Source organism: Oryzias latipes, chromosome 8 (assembly GCF_053564925.1).
Source record: "Oryzias latipes strain Hd-rR chromosome 8, Olatipes_Hd-rR_3.1".
NCBI lineage: Eukaryota > Metazoa > Chordata > Actinopteri > Beloniformes > Adrianichthyidae > Oryzias > Oryzias latipes.
In genome coordinates, this window is record NC_136244.1 from 15,023,171 (window position 1) to 15,040,787 (window position 17,617).

The 17,617-nt window shown below is 56.1% G+C and overlaps 1 protein-coding gene across 3 annotated transcripts; it reads left to right on the forward strand.

Moving 5' to 3' along the window:
- Nucleotides 1-8,822: 8,822 nt before the first annotated feature.
- Nucleotides 8,823-12,976, forward strand: LOC144994136 (uncharacterized). 3 transcript variants are annotated; one of them, XM_078950858.1, is made up of 6 exons: nt 8,823-9,059; nt 10,386-10,606; nt 10,722-11,030; nt 11,119-11,433; nt 11,510-11,791; nt 11,997-12,976. In XM_078950858.1, exons 2-6 carry the CDS (start codon nt 10,543-10,545, stop codon nt 12,146-12,148), a joined length of 1,122 nt encoding a protein of 373 aa, XP_078806984.1. In that variant the 5' UTR covers nt 8,823-9,059; nt 10,386-10,542; the 3' UTR covers nt 12,149-12,976. The 3 variants fall into 3 exon arrangements, with proteins under 3 accessions (XP_078806984.1, XP_078806983.1, XP_078806985.1); XM_078950859.1 differs by lacking the exons at nt 8,823-9,059; nt 10,386-10,606 and having other exon boundaries at nt 10,664-10,847; nt 10,943-11,030; XM_078950857.1 differs by lacking the exon at nt 8,823-9,059 and having other exon boundaries at nt 10,519-11,030.
- Nucleotides 12,977-17,617: the final 4,641 nt, after the last annotated feature.

A 17,617-nucleotide genomic window follows, 5' to 3' on the forward strand; every position in this document is an offset into this window, starting at 1 on the left:
CATGTGATAAGCGAGGCACTTTTTGTCCCTCGGTCCGCACACCACGGTAAACCCACGGATGCCGAACACGACCTTGCACTTGTTGATGAGCAGTCCGTAGCCCCCGTTTCGTTTGCTCAAGTACATGATTTCGAACAAGTACCCGGGACCCCTTTCTTCCTTCACGTCCGTCAGAGCGATCATGGCGCTCGGCCTCCTCTGTCGCTGCAGAGCCGTGAGGGGATACGTCAGCTTTGGCACTTGGGCCAAGTTGGTGTACGTACCCCACCAAACCTTGCCCATGGGGCCTCGTATCAGCCTGTGCAGCCGCTCTGGTATCCTCGCGTCGGCGAAAAAGCTCCGTTGCGAGGACGTCACGTTGGAGGGCTTGCGAGCCACCGTTCGCTCGCATCCCAGTAGGAGCACGATGTCCCTCGGGTCATCGTAGTAGCCCTTGAGCTCCTTGCACACGTAAAGTCCCCTTTCCATCGCGATCTCCGTCGTCAGCACTGCGTCCGAACTGCCCTGCTTCGTCACGGAGCACAGCGCTCCGATCTTCGGCTCCAGGGGCTCCGAGACCACGACGGCGCATCGCCCCTTCTCGCTCCTCAAGAACGTAGCTATGTCATCTCGAGACACGGAGCCCCACCAGCGATCGTCCAGCCAGTTCAGGAAACCCTTCCAAGAACGCATGACGCTCAACCAGTTCTGGACGAGCGTGTCAGAGTCAGAGTAGAGCTCTTCCATGTTCACTTCAACTGCTCTCCTCGAGAACATGGTGCTAGGTACGAGCAGCTGGGAGCCATCCTCCCCGTTGATGATACACTCTTCTTCTTTATCCATTTCTACATCTTCATATTCTTCCTCTTCTTTTTCTTTCCTCCCTTCCCCTACTTTCTCTTCGTCCGCCTCTCCGGGTTTCTGAGACGTGGCGAACTTTGAATCCCGGAGCCCTCTCGCGATGCAGCGGAGCGGCTCTGAGACTGCCTGACGGCACTCGCCGACAAAGGTGTGGCGGCAGAACCCGTAGCAACCCGAGCCGCTCGGGTCCTTCACGCACACGATGGGTTCGTAGTGGCCCAACTGATTCTGCACGTATATCCCGGGCAGCTCGTTCGACCGAGGCCTGCCGTCCGGACTGTAGACTACCCACCCTCCGTGGTTGTGCGTGTACACGTTCACGTCCCAGCCGTTGGCCAGCGCTGCGATTTCCACCTCGGTGGCCCAGACACCCCGATCCTTCGGCCTCCTTTCGAGAATGTACTGCTCCACGCTCGAGTACTGCGAGCGCAGCAAATCTCTGTATTTTTCTTTATTCGAACTCATTTCCCTGACGCACCAGCTTCTGATCTTGTAGTGGTAGTCGTCCCTGCCGCAGACCAAGTAGCTGACGGCCCTGAAGAAACAGTTGCCGTCTCCCATCACCGGCACCGTCGCGCAGGGCCGTCCCAGAGGCACGGGTGAGAAATTCGGCCCGCGGCACAGAGCTCTCGGCTTCTCAGGAGCTGCCACAACGTACGCAGCCAGGTCGAGCAGCGTCGCTCCCCTCACCGGATCGAAGGTCATTTTGTTCCCCGGGGCAGATTCGATGTACATGACATCCGAGTCCGAGTCGCTCCCAGCGCTCCCTCCAGATACCGGAGTGATGTCCATTCTAACGAAGAGAGTGTTTCGGTCTGGAAACTCGAGAGAAGCAAATGAGGAAAACGAAACAAAAAACAAAACAAAACAAAAAGAATACTACTTAGAAACTTTCCAAGCGACAGAGATACAAGGTACAACAGAGACAGTGCAACAGGTTTGCTCTCATCTGCAGAGCCTGTCAAGTGCCTGCCCCTGAAAGGGTGTGGGTGGGGGAAGAGGTTTCTTAGGAAAGGTGTGCCTGTTAAATATTTAAGCGGAGGGGCTGGCTTCTCTCCTCCTATCGTCTTGCAAACAGCCAGGAATTCAGAGACATGCAGTGTTAGGAATAATTAGAAACAGAATAGTTAGAAACTCCATCTTTACTTTTATTACATTCACTTTTACCTTTTACTACACAAATGGTTTAAACTTGATTCAGTATTATCATCTCAAAATTATATTACATCCTAAGACAGCACAGCAGAGATATTGTTGTCACAGTTTCTCATCATCCTCCCTTTTTCACTTTTTGTGTGTCCTGGTGTTTGTGCTCTGGCAAATGTCTATGAGAACATCAGAGAGATCTGGCACTTGAAGCTTTATGACCTTCGAGTGTCTAGCCTGCAACAGCATGTGGGTGGGTTTTTCACACCATAGACCCTCGGACCATCTTCTGAATAAGTAAATGCTAGGTATATAAACCGAACCTTTTTATGAGTGTCTTTGTTCAGACTTTGAGATCATGTTCCTCTGTCTGTAACCCTGCGTACAAATCTGTGCTGTTTTGTGCGGGGTAAATCTTCACTGTAGCTATGTATTGTCTCTGAGTCTTATTCATTCATTTCTGTGTGCAGGAAACTGAAGGGAACGAACCAACCGAACGTTTTTATTAAAACAGTCCTTTCTAGAAAATCCAATTTTCTCACAGGCAGCATGGACGTCGACTCGGATGAGGAAGTCAACGCAGGACGGCGGTTTGTCCCAAGACGCCGGACCATCGGGACCAATACTGGGACCTCGCCCGAAGGGCCGCAGGCCAGCGTGGAGGATTCCGAGTCAGATTCTGACAATGATCGGGCCATGATGGCTTACTTGAAAAAACGGATCAAAGAGTCTCGTCAGTCCGGGAGCGACAGCAGCGAGCTGGAGTCTGGCGGAGAAAGCGTGGAGTCCTACGACGACAAAGAAATTTTCCCGGCCCACCTTTGGGGTTTCGGGAACCATGAAATCGACTGCGAATGCTGCAACTGCGTCTTCTGGCGCGCAAAGTACCGTCGCAATTACTACCAGAGTAAGCACGGCAGGATCTATTACGATCGCACCACGCAGACGGGAGCAACGGAATCCACGAGCGCGCCAGCTCAACCCGAGAAATCTGAGCCAGCATGCGTGGATCGCGGCACGAGGCCCATAACCTCAAGATTCACCAGCAAGAAGATGCGACTCGCCCAAGCCAAGTCACATTTCAGGCGCACGGGAGACATATACGTCGACAGCACGTCTGACGAGGATGAGCCCAGAAAACCCTAGTTTTACAGTCACGGGCTGTGCACTCGTTTTACCAAACGATGTGAACCTGGTTTTGTTTGAATTGAATTCTACGTTCCTGTGTTCCATTTCAAAATAAAGACTCCTTGACTGGGGTGTTGCTCCTTGACTGATTTTTTGTTTGTTTTGTTTTTTCTGTCTCGACCCTATCTTTAACTCGATTGAATACTGAGGAGCAAGTTACACACACACATGCACAAAAGACAAGCACACAAAAACACACACAACATAAAGGTGTGCACTGTTGGACAAGCATGAAGACTTTTGGTCAGAGAGGTAAAGTATGTCCCTAGACCTTGAGAAAGCTCATGTGCCCCTTCCACCGTATTTTCTGTGTGCAGAAGAGATCTGCTCAAACAGACGTTGCATCCTACCTGCCATAACGGCCAGGCAGCGCGGAAAGTGTAAGAAGTAGAGACGAACGAGGAGAGTGCACAGAAATTTTATTTTATTTCATTTTTTCCATACATAACAGACAGCAGAGGGCAATAAATCTACAAATCCGGTCGCCACTTCAACATTCCCGCCCGCTGTCGACTGTCGAGTCACGATCGCTGTCTTCGCGGTAGCCCCTGCCGCCTTGTTTCACCTCCCTTCCCTGACCGTGCCTTGTCGAGGAGAACTCCTTCGCACTCGAGCGACATCCATTGCGAACAGGCACTCTCCCTCGCTCTGTTCTGTCAAACCTCGATTCGTCCGCTTCACGCCATCCGCTTTCCACAGCTTCGCTCGGGTCAACCCTTTCGGCGTGACGACCGGGCCCTCTCGTCTGCGCCCGGAGCTTGCCCGCTCGAGAAAGCTGCGCAAAGTCAGATTCCTCCGGAGGAGCTGACGGGGCGGGCGACTGGAACGGAGGCAACCAAGCGTGGGGGATGTCTCTCAGGGGTTCGACCGCTCCGGCGCCAGCACCCCACGCTCGAAACCTGTTGTAAATGAAGCCCCCTCGATCGGACGATGCGAAGCTCACGCTGTAGCGAAACAGCAGGTACACGTAGTACCTGGACAACTTGCGATGGTCCACGGCGATGCATTTCGGGACCTTGGCGCCGGCGTGCCCGGCGCTCTCGCACTCCATCCGATGGAGCGAGATCAGGTCGTCCTGACACACGTGCAGCGCGTCAGACCTCGTCCACATGTCCCTCAGAAGCTCGAGGCTCTTTTGAAGCGTGGGTCTGTGCTTGCTGACCACTTCGTTCTGCAGCAGGCCAGTGGCGGGCGCCCCTGCCACTATCAGGCACTCGAAAAGGGCTACCGAGGCGTGGGGAGAAAACGCGATTTTCTGTCTCATTTCTGAGTTCATTTTATAAACTGACCGAGAGCCCCCTTCGGGCGCGCAAAGCATGGAGGACGGCGGACGGTGCACTCGGAGGCTTCTCGGACTGCTGGGAGAGCACCGCTTGTATCATGTTAAGACTCTTTGTTGCAGCGACGCTCCTGGAGCGCTGGAGTGGCTGGGAGCTAAAAGCTTCGATCTGTGCGAACCTCGCCGGGGAAGAGAAAACCTAGTCGCCTGGCTCACGAGACTGTGCGGGCTATGCGGCGTGGACACGGACAAGGTAGAGATATGCAGCGTGGACGCGAAACCTCGCGTCCGAGAGACCACGGAGCGTTTGGTGGTGTGCGTAGAGAGGACCTGGTTCCTGGGTCGCGACGGTTCTCTGGTCCTGTTTTCGACTGTAGGGCGAAACGCCCCATCTCAGAAAAACGACGAGGTGAGGTCCTTGTGCGCGGCCGCAAACGCGATCTTGGGCGCGGGAGGCTTCGAGTATGTCGCTCGCCGCGTTGCCCGGGGCTGCGAGTGCTCAATAAGACCCAAGGAGCAGGGGAGCGCTCCCGTGCTGAGGAGCCTGAGACCAGAGAGGTACGACACCGTGCCTCCAACGACGCCGATTGTGACAGCTGACAGTTTCGGACGGCGTAGCGAGCCAGAGGCGCCCACCCGCTCGTCTGAAAAATGGACGTTACGCGCCGTCCCGGAGACGGCGTCCGCGACGGCGGTCGACCTCGAGTCCCTGCTGCGCGACGGGAAGTCCGTGCTGGGCCGCGGCGGGTTCGGCGTCACGGTGCGCATCGAGGAGGGGCTGGTTGCCAAGGTCAACCTCTTCCCCGAAATGCTGAACTGGAGCCTGCCCGTGGTGGAGGACGAGTTCAAGCGCTATGCGCACGTCGCGACCCAGATGGAGGAGGTCCTGATCGGAGCCTCCATCAAGCACCCGAACGTGCTGCGGACATTCGGGGGCTTGTGGTGCGAGGCCCCCGGGTACCCTTTGGGTGGCAGGGTCGTATCCCTGATGGAGGAGGCAGCGTGCTCCCTGCACGAGTTTTCGGCGCACATGGGGACCGAGACGAGGTACGTGCCCCTGGTCGAACTGGACGTTCTGCGCGCCCTGGACCACCTGCGGTCGAGAGCCATCCAGCACAGGGACATTACGCACAGAAACGTCCTGGTGTGTCGCGCCGAAAGCAGGAGGCCCCTGCCACTGGTGTTCAAGATCAGCGACTTTGGCACCGCGTGCAACTTCTCCACTCCCGATCAGCCCAGGGGCACCCGTGCGAACAGAGCTCCCGAGGTGCTGTGGTGCCTGGAGTCCGACACTCAGGCGGACGTGTTCAGCTGGTACTGCATGATCTGGGAGCTGTACAGCGGCGCGCCCCTGATCGGCCACAGGGCGTCAGGTCAGCGGGAAGGTTTTTGCAGCAGGACCTACGCGAGGAATTTGTCCGAGCTGCTAGGCACGTACGAGCCTACCTCGGAAGCCGCCTTCGATTCGTATTACATGAAGAGCTTGGACGCCAAGGAGCTGCGGCGGCAATTCCGCTCGAGGCCGCGGACTAGAGACGTCGCGAAGAAGCTGGAAGCCGCGGCCGCGAGGGCGTCCGGTCGAACGGGCCCAGATCCGGAGTTCGTCGCCATCGGGGCGGCGTGCATCACGTTGTTCCCCCAGGAAAGGTGGTCGGCGTCTGAGCTGCTCGAACTCCCGAGGTATCGGGACCTGGGCGCGGATGCTGTCTCGGTTCCGGCGAGGGAGATCCCGACGAACATCGGAGCCGGCTGCTACAGAGCCTGTGACGCGGTGGCTTGCGAGGACTGCGAACCCCCCGCTTTCCGGGTGCCAGACACCTCTTCTCTCGCTACCACATTCCGATCCGAGAGCAAGATCTTCTACGGGGTCGACGTGATAAGACTGGCTCCGGGTTACATACAGCCTTACGTGTGGTACTCGAGAAAGGCCAGCGCTTCATCCCAGGTCGCCAAGGAAGACTCGGGCCGTGTCGGGCGGTCTCCGGAGAGACTCACCTTCGCGCGGATGCGGATCGGGTCTCCAGAGCCAGACCCCTGCTCCGCTTCGGCCAGCTCGCCCGCGGGAGGTCCCCGGGTCATCGTGAAAGGCAAAAGCGGATGCTGCGAGGGAGAGGTCGACACAAAGATGGCCATCCTCACCCAGGCATCTCCGGAGGACGCCGAGAGGTTCATAGAGCACGTCGTCGAGCTCTCGATTGCTGTCACGGAGCAGCGACCGGACTTGTTCGCGGGCCCGATCCGAGGCCTGTGCAGGAGCTCGGAGAGCTGCGACGGCGTTGTGGTGTTCCAGTACGCTCCCATGTTCGCTGACTGCAAGAAAGCATCCGAGTGGACTCTCGAGAACGCGCCTTTCTCAGCTGACGCCTTCGCCGCTCAGGTGCTCCTGACACTTCACCAGGCCTTGGAGGCAGAGAAGCTCCCCACGCGCGCGTTAAATCTGGACGACTTGCTGATCTGCCGAGGCTGCGCGCTGATCGACCCGGTGGCTTACCTCGCCAAGCACTTTGGTCGCGGTGGTCCTTTTTTCGGGGCGCGAAACGAGGGCCTGCTCACGCTCTGTATCGAGGTTTTGGGCAGATGCGGCTTTCGCGAGGCGGATTCGATAAGCCTCCTCTCCTCAAGGGACCCCGTCGGGATCCTCAGCGGGGCCCTGGGGATCCTGAGTGAGAGAGCGGGCCGGGGGAGAGCCGTTGTACCCAGCAGGCTCACCCTGGACAGCGCCTACTTCGCGTTCGAGGAGTACACGGCCGAGAGGTCCACGTGGCGGGCCGAGCCGAGCCTCACGGGGACGAAATACGAGTCGGGCCGCGGGCTCGGCCTGCTGGTGTTCGGCAACCCTCCGCCGCGAAGGGGAAAACAGACGTTGCCGGGGCCTCCATCTGATTCCAAGTCGCTTTCTTCCCTGATACGAAACCTGACGCTGAGACTGAAGGTCAGAGTGTTCGAGAGCCACAAGGTCGAAGTGGTCGCGTTCAACTGCACGAGAGCCCCGCTAACCGTGGACCTGAGCAGGGCCGGGCTGCGCGACGTCGCGGGGGTCGACCTACTGAGCCCCGACAGAGTGCAGCTGTCCCGAGACGGCAGGTGCTACACTCACGACGCAGACCCTCGGGTCGCCTTGGGTCTATTGAAATGGGCCCCCGTCGTAATGATCTCCAAACACGCAGCACGGAGCCCCGTGCCCGAACTCACCAAAGTGTATTACAGGATCGTCATCGCTCTCGTACGCCTGTGCGGTAACGGCGCCTCCGAGAGCTCGCTGGTCGACCTCTTTGCCAGACTTTCGCCCCTCATCGTCTCCACTCACCTGCGGTGCTAGTGAGGAGCCCTTCGATCGGAGGCCCCCGCCAAGGTGCAGCGTACATGCTCATGTATGTGTGTCGATGAATGTCCCAGAGACACGGCTACGCTACACTGAGATCTGCTTCGGCTGGCTTTGTTTCTGTACTTTTACTTGACTTTTTCACGTTTGTTTGATTGTTTTCAGGTGTCCTTCGAGGGACCTACACATTGTTTTTTTTGTTGTATCGTTGAGTGAAAATAAAATGTATTGTGTTCAGGTGTCTGGTTCTCCTTTATTTTCAGAGGTGAGATAAACTGTGCGCTCGCTCCACCGGGGGTACGGGGTACGGTAGTGTAACCGTCCGTTGGCTCCAGTGGTACTAGGGCCCGCCAGTTCTTATTAAAATCTCGCGTTCCCTTTCGGACTGCTGACAGATACTTTCGTGTATCCCGTCAGAATAAACCATGAGAGGTCTCCCATTCAGACCGTGGCTACTTCTGACTCTCACATGGACCTTGAGCGCAGCGGGTGAGTCCTCTGTAGGCTTGCTGATACTGTTCCTAGCACGAGTACGATCGATGAGCCTGTGTTTTGAGAGGCTCGATTCGATGAGTCTGTGTAGTCAGGTTACAAAGTCGAAGAGGGGCTCGGGAGGGTTGCCGGCTAAATGTTTTTTCTGCTTTCTTTCTTGTGTCGCTGTCACGTTGTTACAGACACCAACATCACCTGTCTCATCATGGAAACCTGCATCTTACCCTGCAGTTTTCAGAGAGGAGACAATCCGATAGTGCACTGGATTAAGGATAACGAGGGCACCCCCTTTCTTTCATATTACAACGCGAACCCTCAGTTCAGGAATGTCAAGGGCAGAGGTTTCTTGTTCTCGGATCAGGTCTCTAAAGGTAATGCCTCACTACGGTTGTCCTGGGTGCAGCTTCACGATCAGGGAAGATACACCTGCTACGTTACAACCCGTAAGAATGAGCGATACACTTATGTCAATGTCAACGTGCAAGGTAAGAGCGGTGAGTGACTTAGGTGACCGTTTAGCGAAAATGCGGCTCTAAATTCTAGTTTCTCTCGCAGCGGCTCCGGTCCTCGACAGTTCGGAGGGGATCAGCCGGGAACGCGAACCGGTTCGGTCGACGGAGCCCACTACGGCCAGCAGGACTTTGAACGCCGCGACCACCCCCCGGTGGTCCACGCAGCCGTTTCCCAACAAGGGCGGCTACCACGGTCCAACAACAGAGAACGTCGACGCGGACCGTGACCGCACAGCGGCGACTCCCGAACGAGACGATGGGGCGACGAAAGAGGCTGAAGGTGAGAGGGGCCGACGGTCACTGTCGAGAGGGAACGCTTGGCCCGCCAAGCAAACAGGTTGCGCTGAGCCCAGGATTCGTTTCTCGCAGCGGCTCCGGTCCTCGAAGTCCGCATGGAGGAGGTGGACGACACTGTCATCTGCTGCTCGAAAGGGATCTACCCGAAACCCGAGCTAACCTGGTCCACCGAGCCTCCGTCCGGTGGGGCTCTGAACGCCACGACCGCCGTCTGGCGGACCTCGCTGCTGCTCTACGACATCCGCAGCTCCTTGTTACTGTCGCACGAGGACGCTGTCATGGTTTACAGCTGCGTTGTAACCTCTGGCAAGCACAGCAAGAAAGCAACTTTGATGGTGGAAGGTGTGCGAAGCAAGTGGTTCATTTGTTTAGTTTCTTTTTTTTTTGCACCTACTGTTGGACTTCAGATTATGCACGAACGCCAGAGGCGTCACTATCCTCAATCTGTTCTCGCTTTCACGGCTTATTTCTTTTCGTTTTCCTCAGGCAGACTCCGAAAAGTTCTGACGATCTATGTCCTGATCCCCGTCGGTGTCGCGGCTCTCGCAATTTGCCTGGCTCTCGGGATATGGAGCATGCTAGGGAGAACCAGGAGATGCGCTCCCGCCTGACCGTGGGACTCTCGGCGACGGACCTTTCCAATCTGCCTGCTCATGCATTGTTCCAACTTCACAGGCTTACTTTTGCTACGTGAACCCTTGTGTGTGTTCGTTTGATTGCCGTAACAATAAAGACCCTAGAGTCCACCTCTGAAAGATGTCTGTATTTTGTTTTTCTTTTTGCTTTTTCAGTAATGAGAAAGTGTGGTTACGAAAAAATAAAAAGGATGGGGCATGCTCCATGAGCCTTCGAGCGCTTTGCGGCAACCCAGGGTGACCGTCCTACGCTTAACGGGGTTTCACCACGAGGTCGGTAGGGTCCTCCGAGCCCATCGCTTCACACTGCGCAAAAAACAAAAGAAAGGAAACCCAGGTTAAACGTCTGACTAGATTTTACTTTGTGTATCATCTCACACGATTACGTGTGAAAGTAGATAGAAGACAGACAAAGATGGCAGAGAGGTTCAGCCATTGAATCGAGCGGCCTTCACTGTATGAGCATGCCCTTTCGATTCTCGCCTTACGAGTTCTCTGGAATATGTAGCTCGAGAAACTCGGATGCGCCCCGAACTCGCACTTTCCTGACCTGCCTTCAGGGAATTCCCCATCTAGCGTCGGAACGGATTTGGGCGGGTCGAACGAAGCCCTTATAACTCCGCCGTGAATGCAGTGTTTGACTGAATCACCACCATCTGCTACGGTTTTACCAGGCTCCCCGAGCTCCCATTAAACTTCAGCGCCCCCTCGGACGAAAGCGAAGCGGACAGCGAGCGACGACGGTCGAAAGGTCCTTCTGTGTCTCCCACCGCCGACTCCCTCGACCCCAACCGTACTCTATCTGGCCTCAGTCATCAGAGCGGATAAACCATGAGAGGGTTCCTATTGGGACCGTGGATCCTTCTGACTCTCGCGTGGACACTGAGAGCTGAGGGTGAGTGAACTCGTTGTGTTGTGGAAGGCAGATGGTGAAACTTTGATGAATCTTTGTGAAAATGTGTGGGGTTTTGTTTTTCTTGTTTTTTTTTTCTTAAGCCGCTGTCATGTAGTTACAGACACCGACGTTACCTGCCTCGTCATGGAAACCTGCATCTTACCCTGCAGTGTTCCGAGGGAGGGCTCCATAACAGTGCGCTGGTTTAAGGATCCAGAGATAGTTCCCTTCCTCACATATGGTATAACAAACCCTGACAGGGGGAATGTCAACAACAGAACCTCCTTGTTCGAGGATCAGATCTTTGAAGGAAATGCTTCAATATTGCTGTCAAAGGTGCAGCTTCAAGACCAGGGATCATACCGTTGTGTCGTTGTCAGCTCGAGAAATGGGCATACCAGAAACGTCAAAGTAATGGTGCAAGGTAAGAGTCGCAAGTGTTGTGATTAAGTCAACCCCTGTGACCGTTAAGCGAAGACGCGGCCCTAAGTCCGAGTTTTGTCTCGCGGCAGCTCCTGTCACCGACGGTCACGCCAAAGAGGGGTTCGACCGGGATCCGAGTCTGGCCCGCCCGACGCCTCCTCCTCCACCTGGCTGGTCGAACGGCGGCGGCGCAGCCGGGGAAGAGGGGTCCAGCCGGGATCCGAGTCTGGCCAGCCCGACGCCTCCTCCTCGGACACACACCATGACCACCCCCCAGCAGTCCACGCAGACTGTCCACGCAATCAGCGACTCCCGGGTTCGACCGACCGAGGTTGTCGACGTGGACCCCAACGAAACCCAGGCCACTGGCAAAGGAGACGATAAAGCGTCGAGGGAGGTGGAAGGTGAGAGAGGCTTTCCATTTTTTATTTATTTCAATTTTTTTTTTTTTTAAATTTGTTTGTTTCTTTCTTCTTTTAGTTTCTGCAGCATCTCCGGTCACCAAAGTCCGTCTGGAGCAGGTTGACAACACCGTTGTGTGCATTTCGGAGGGCATCTACCCGGAACCCGAGCTGACTTGGTCCACCCAGCCTCCGTCGGGCAGGACTCTGAACGCCACTACCGCCGTACGACGGACCTCACGGATGCTCTATGACATCCGCAGCACCGTGGAACTGTCTCCTGAGGACGCTGGCTTGGTTTACAGCTGCGCCGTAGCCTCTGGCATAAACAGCAAAAAAGCGACAGTGAAAATTCAGTTTTGTGAGTGGTGCTCTTATTCATTTATTCATTTATTTATTTATTTATTTATTTATTTATTTATTTATCTTTAACATTTGCATTTAATATCAGTTACGTGAGTGGTGCTCTTATTTATTTATTTTTAACAATTGAATTTATTATTTGCAAAAGCTGATGGACACCATCAACTCTCGGTTTAACGGAACATCTCCCTTGTTCTTCTCAGGCCGACTTCGAAATCGTGTTTTGTTTGTCCTTATCCCCATCGGTCTCGCTGCTCTCGCGATTTGCGCGATCGTCTGGAGGATGCGACGAAAGATGAAAAGGGGATTGGCTCCTGCATCTACCAACCTCAGTGACTTACTTCATAAGACATAAACCCATGTGTGTGTTCATTTGATCACCGTTACAATAAAGACCATCGAGTCCACCTCTGAAAGATGTCTCTGTTTTGTTTTCGTTATTATCCTTTTCAGTGCTGAAAAAGTGTGGTTAGGACAAAAACTATATAAAGGACAAGAAAATGCTATGAGGCACTTTGCACAATGTGGCTACGCCTAGCAGGGCCCCAGAGATTCTGCTTGAGGTCACTCGGGTCCTCCGAGCGCGAACCTGACGCGCCGATCGCTTCAGACGGTGCAGACAAGGAAAAGAGACACAGGGCAAACGTCTGACATGATTTTATTTTGTATCTCATCACACGTGATCACACTGAGATGGTGCATCGGGCACTACAGCCGTCGAAGCGGAGCACAGGTCAGAGTCTGTGCTCTCGTCAACCGAGGGAGTGTGGAAGCGTAAGCACAAGCTTTCGGTCTTCGTCCGCTTCGCCCCGTCGTCAGCACGCCCACGATGCGAGTAGACGCTCACAAGCCCGACGTCTCGGTTTCCACTCGATGAGGAGGCCTCCCCCGAGCGAGGCACTTCAACGTGGTCGGCCAGCTCTTCCAAATAGGTCATCATGCGAGAGCTCTGTGCGCCGTGCGAGCGGAGAGTCTTCGAGGGCCCTGGTCGCCGGGACTCCATAGGCCCTGCCTGAAGGGAGATAGAAGACAGAGGAGTGCAACGGAAAGGTTAAAGGGGTTGAGTCTTCTTCGTCTGCCTCCAACGGTGTGAGCTTGTCGCCCCTCTGCCATTTATAAAAGACACCGGGTAACCCGACTTTGCGACCTGCCTTCGGGGAATTCTGCGTGACGTGTCGGAACGGTCTTCGGGTGTGATCGAGTGGTGCAAAGTGGAATAGTGTTTGCGTCAATCAACGAACGTCTGCTGCTGCTTCACCGGGCTCTGCGAGCGTCCCTTCGGACGAAAGTGAAGCAGACGGCGAGCGACAACGGTCGAAAGGTCCTTCTGCGTCTCCCGCAGCAGACTCCGCGACCCCAACCCTACTCGATCGGGCCTCGGCCATCTGAGCAGCTAAACCATGACAGGGCTCCCATTCTTACCGTGGCTACTTCTGACTGTCGCGCGGACCCAGAGCGTGGCGGGTGAGTGCTCTGTAAGCTTGCTGACATTGTTCCGAGTACGAGCGCGATCGTCATAACCCAAACAGTCAGCGCAACGCGGCTGGAGCAAAGCGAAAACAGGGGATGGCGAATTCCACACTACGGGTTGAGATGCAGTATCGTGACGTTGACTAAAAGTTCTTTTTTTTTTGTTCACCGCTCACACAAAAAGTCAACGAGGAGGTGGTGTACTACGACATCTATTACGACCCAGACTACGCCTTCAATTACAGTTATGAGGGGATCAATCCGGAACCCGATCTGACCCGGCCAACGGAGCGTCCTCCATCCAGCTGGACATTGGACGACACCCAGGCCACTCACGAAAGAGACAATGATGCGACGAGGGATGCTGAAGGTGAGAGGGGCCGGCGGTCCCTTTCGAGGGGGCCGCTTGGGCCTAGAAGAAAACAGGTTGAGCTGAGCTCTGTCTTCGTTTCAAAGCAGCTCCGGTCACCGAAGTCCACCTGGAGCAGGTGGGTGACACCGCCGTGTGCAGTTCGGTGGGGATCTACCCGGAACCCGAGCTGACCTGGTCCACCGAGCCTCCGTCGGGCAGGAATCTGAGCGCCACGACCGCCGTCTGGCGGACCTCGCAGCTGCTCTACGACATCCGCAGCTCCTTGTTACTGTCGCCCGAGGACGCAGGCTTGGTTTACGTCTGCACCGTAGTCTCTGGCGAAAGCAGCAAGAAAGCGACCGTGAAAGTTAAGCGAGGCGAGTGGTATTTTTTTTAAAAAAAAACAAACAATATTTTAATTTGGTTTTTGGACCCATTTGTTGACTGTTTCTATCCCCGCTCTCTTTCAGTCTTCTCAGGAGGACTGTTTGTCATGATATCCATCGGTGTCACGGCTCTGACTGTTTGCACGGCTCTCTGGATCTGGAGAACGCGAAGTGGAAACAGGAGACAAGCTCCCGCCTGGGCGTAGGCTTATTCACGATGTGTCTTTCTGCCAGTGCGCCATAGGGTGATGCAAACCCATGACTGTGTTCATTTGATCATTGTGACAATAAAGACCCTCGTGTAGACTCCGAATGATGTCTGTATTTTGTTTGCTTCATTTTTTTTTTAATTTTCATTTTCTGTGCTAAGAAGAGTTAGATCAGAAAAGGTTATGTTTAGAAAAATAAATGTAAAAGCGGAGAGGTATACTCTGGTATTCCTCGAGGCATTTTCCGCGTTGCTGCAACGCAGTGTGACGTTCTACGCTTATCGGAGCTGCAGAGTTTTACCGTGAGACCGCACAAGAAAAAAAAAAAAGAAAGAACACTCAAAGCAAAGCGTCTTACTTTGATTTTTATTTCATCACACATAATTACACAGATCCCACGGATGTAGAAGCGGTGCACCAGACAGTCTGCGGTCGCATCGAACTAATGTCCCAAACGAGAGCCCCAGTTTTGTCCACCGTGACTCCAATGCGTTCTGTCCGAAGGTTGGCTGAAGACAGGAGTGCAACGGAGAGGTCGAAGAGGTCGAGTCGGGTTCGTCTTCTTCGTCCGCCCCCACCGCTCGAGCTAGCCACTCCTCGACCTTTTCTACATCCACACCGTGTACGGGGCGCTTCCCTCTCCATCGCTTTCGTCTTGCGAGAGCCGCCGCTGAGACGCCTTGCGCTCGTCCTTGCCATCTGTGCAGAGGCGACCGGGTCCCTCTCCGAACCCTCCTGCGAGCAAATCGGCTCCAGGCTCTCTGTTCTCTGTGGGCTCTGGGTCCTCTGTGAGCTGCGGGTGCTCGGCGTGAGACCCCGCGCGCTCCGCGCTCCTCTTTCTCTGCGGGTCGCTCGCTTCCGAGCTGCCCGGCGAACAGCTCAGTTTAACCGGCGTGATCGGCTTTGGTTTTGCCGGCGACGTCACAATTCGACCGTCGGTCTCTCGCCTTTCGCCGCGAGACCTGACGGTTTGGCACCGCCTGCCCAGGTCCGTCGACTTCAGGGAGCTCCTGGCCTCACGCTCCCTGCGTGAACGGAGGCCTGCGGTCGATTTGTCAGAAAGGTCGGCCCCTTCGGATTCCCAACCGCTGCCTTCAGACGCGGACCCTCGACTCTCCGAACTGGAGGAGCGCGAACGAGCGATCCGAGCGCCGGACCTTTTCGAACCTCGACCGTCGACCTCTCTGCCTTTCTCGCCAGAGAAACGCAGCGGTTTCCCGGAGGCTGATTTTTGCAGCCCTCTCTCTGGGCGTCTTACGTCTTTGCGGCCGCTGGAGTAAGTCTTGGAGTGGTCTTCGGTGTCGTTGCGTTGTCGCCGCGTGAGCGCGGTTTCGAGCCCCGGCCTCTTTTCCCGCTCGACCGATGGTCTCGACTTCGACCCTCTGCCTTTCGGCCTCGCGGAGACTCGCATCGCCCATGGGCCTTCCGTCTCCGAGCTGTCCGAGCTGAGTGCGCGCTTGTAGCCCCGCCGGTCGCTTTTGCACGAGGGCGAGGACGGCTGCGACCCGCAATACGGACGGCCGACCCCGTCCTCGTTCCACCTGGCCTTGGAGCCCGCTTCCTCGCCAGCTCTTTGTCTGTACGAGCTACTGGGCAAGGAAGGTCGCGACACGCAGTACGGACGGTCAACTCCGTCCTCGCGTCTCTTGGCCCTGGCGACGTTGTCCTCTCCCGCCTCGATGTCTTCTTCGCTGGACGACGATGCGTCGTCTATGAAACTGTCGCTGCGATCGTAGTCGTCTGAGCTTTTGTCGCAATCCGAAGAGCTCTCCGTGTCCCTGTCGCTCAAATACTCCGGCTCTTCCTCGCTTTCGGAGCTGAGAGGTTCCAGGCCGTTGTCTTCCTCGGCTTCGCTCAGTAAAAAACTGTTTCTCTGGCGGCGCCCGACCTTTCTCCTCTTGGTCGCCGGAGACCGCGAGGCTCGGACGCTCTCGGCCCAGGGGGACAACCGACGTCGAGCTCTGCCGACGGTCTGGCGGCAACTCCTCTCGGGCTTCTTGACTGGCGGCGGCGGGGAGAGGTGCCTTCGGGGAACCCGCCTGGACGCCGCCTTGCGCTGGAGTGCCGCGAAGGACCGGGCCACCTTGTCGCTCCACCTCTGCGTGGATTGGGACTCCAAGCATTGGATCAACGCTCGGCTCAGGCGATCCTTGATGCCGCGCCTGCGGAGCTCGTTGACCGTGCCCTGGTTGTACGCCACCCATTCTCTCAAGAGTTCCCTGTTCGCCTCGCCGAGGAGAGCGCTGTCCAGGTTCAGGAGCTTGCACACGGCCTCTCTCTGGTACCCCAAGGAGTCGTGCAACCAAGGGTAGCTCAGGAGCAACACGGACAAGTTTTTCATCCATGTCGAAACCGGGACGGGCTCTGGGATGGGGTTGAAAAGCTCCGAGCGGTCGTTCGGGGGCTGTCTACATCCCTCGCCTGGCTCGACCGGCTCTCCGGAAGCGGGATTTCTGCCGCCCATGTCACCGTCAAAGCGGGCTGCGTTGATCCCCAGTTTCTTGAGCTTGCTGCAGTAAACTTTGAGCTTCAGGAACGCCACTTTGGCGGCCGCGTTCACCTCCTTGGCGTGGGCTTGCGCTTCCTTGTCTTCCTTGTTGCACTGGTCGCGTTTGCACATGGTGTACCAGTCTTTCTGGATCTTGTTCACTTCCCAGGGCTCTCTGTCCACCATTTCGGCGCAGGCTTTCGCTCGGCGGGCCGTCTCGGGATCGGCGTCTTTCCGGTTTTGGCTGTAGCAGCGCAACTGCCGAGCGAGCGAACCGCACTCCTTCCTGATCAGCTCCATGACCGAGGCAGCGAACCTATCCCGCTCGCTTTTTCTGAACGTAGCGTCCGAGGCGTACCTGCTAAGGAACTCGCAGTACCTCTGCAGCTTCCCAAGTGGACTGTGCAGCAGCTCGGCCACGGCGAATGCGCCTGGGATCTTGGCGTTCATGAACGTGATGGCGAGTTCAGCGATTTCGATCATCCTGGGGTCCGCCAACTTGCTCTCCACGTGTCTGGGTATGCGGTCGCACCACCCGTTCGGATCGACGCGCTTGGTGAACGCAGACAGCGCCCATTGGTTGATTTCTTGGAACGTGAGCTGCCCCGACAGATACGTCTCCCGGGCCATCTCCTGGAGCGTCTCGTTCCAGCAGCTCGCGAGCTCTCCGTTGCCTTTCACGCAGCTGCGTTTCAAGAGCCTGTAGAACCGGAGCGTGGTGGACACGTACAGCGTGGGCAAGTGTCTCTGCTCCGCTCTCACGGCCACCGTCGGCACCAGGTTGCTTCGCCTCCCATCTGACGCTTTCCCTCCTGACCTGAAGTACACCATGCGGGGTTCGCTGGCTTTGTACGTGAAACGACTCAGGTCGCATTTCACTGCGTCCTCCCCGAAACAGTCAACGCCGGCGTCCCCCTCG

Coding starts and splice junctions, on each gene's coding strand:
- LOC144994136 (XM_078950857.1), top strand. CDS start 10,652: ATGAATCTTTGTGAAAATGTGTGGGGTTTTGTTTTTCTTGTTTTTTTT. Junction 11,434..11,509: donor AGCGTCGAGGGAGGTGGAAG/GTGAGAGAGGCT, acceptor TTCTTCTTTTAG/TTTCTGCAGCATCTCCGGTC. Junction 11,792..11,996: donor GACAGTGAAAATTCAGTTTT/GTGAGTGGTGCT, acceptor TGTTCTTCTCAG/GCCGACTTCGAAATCGTGTT.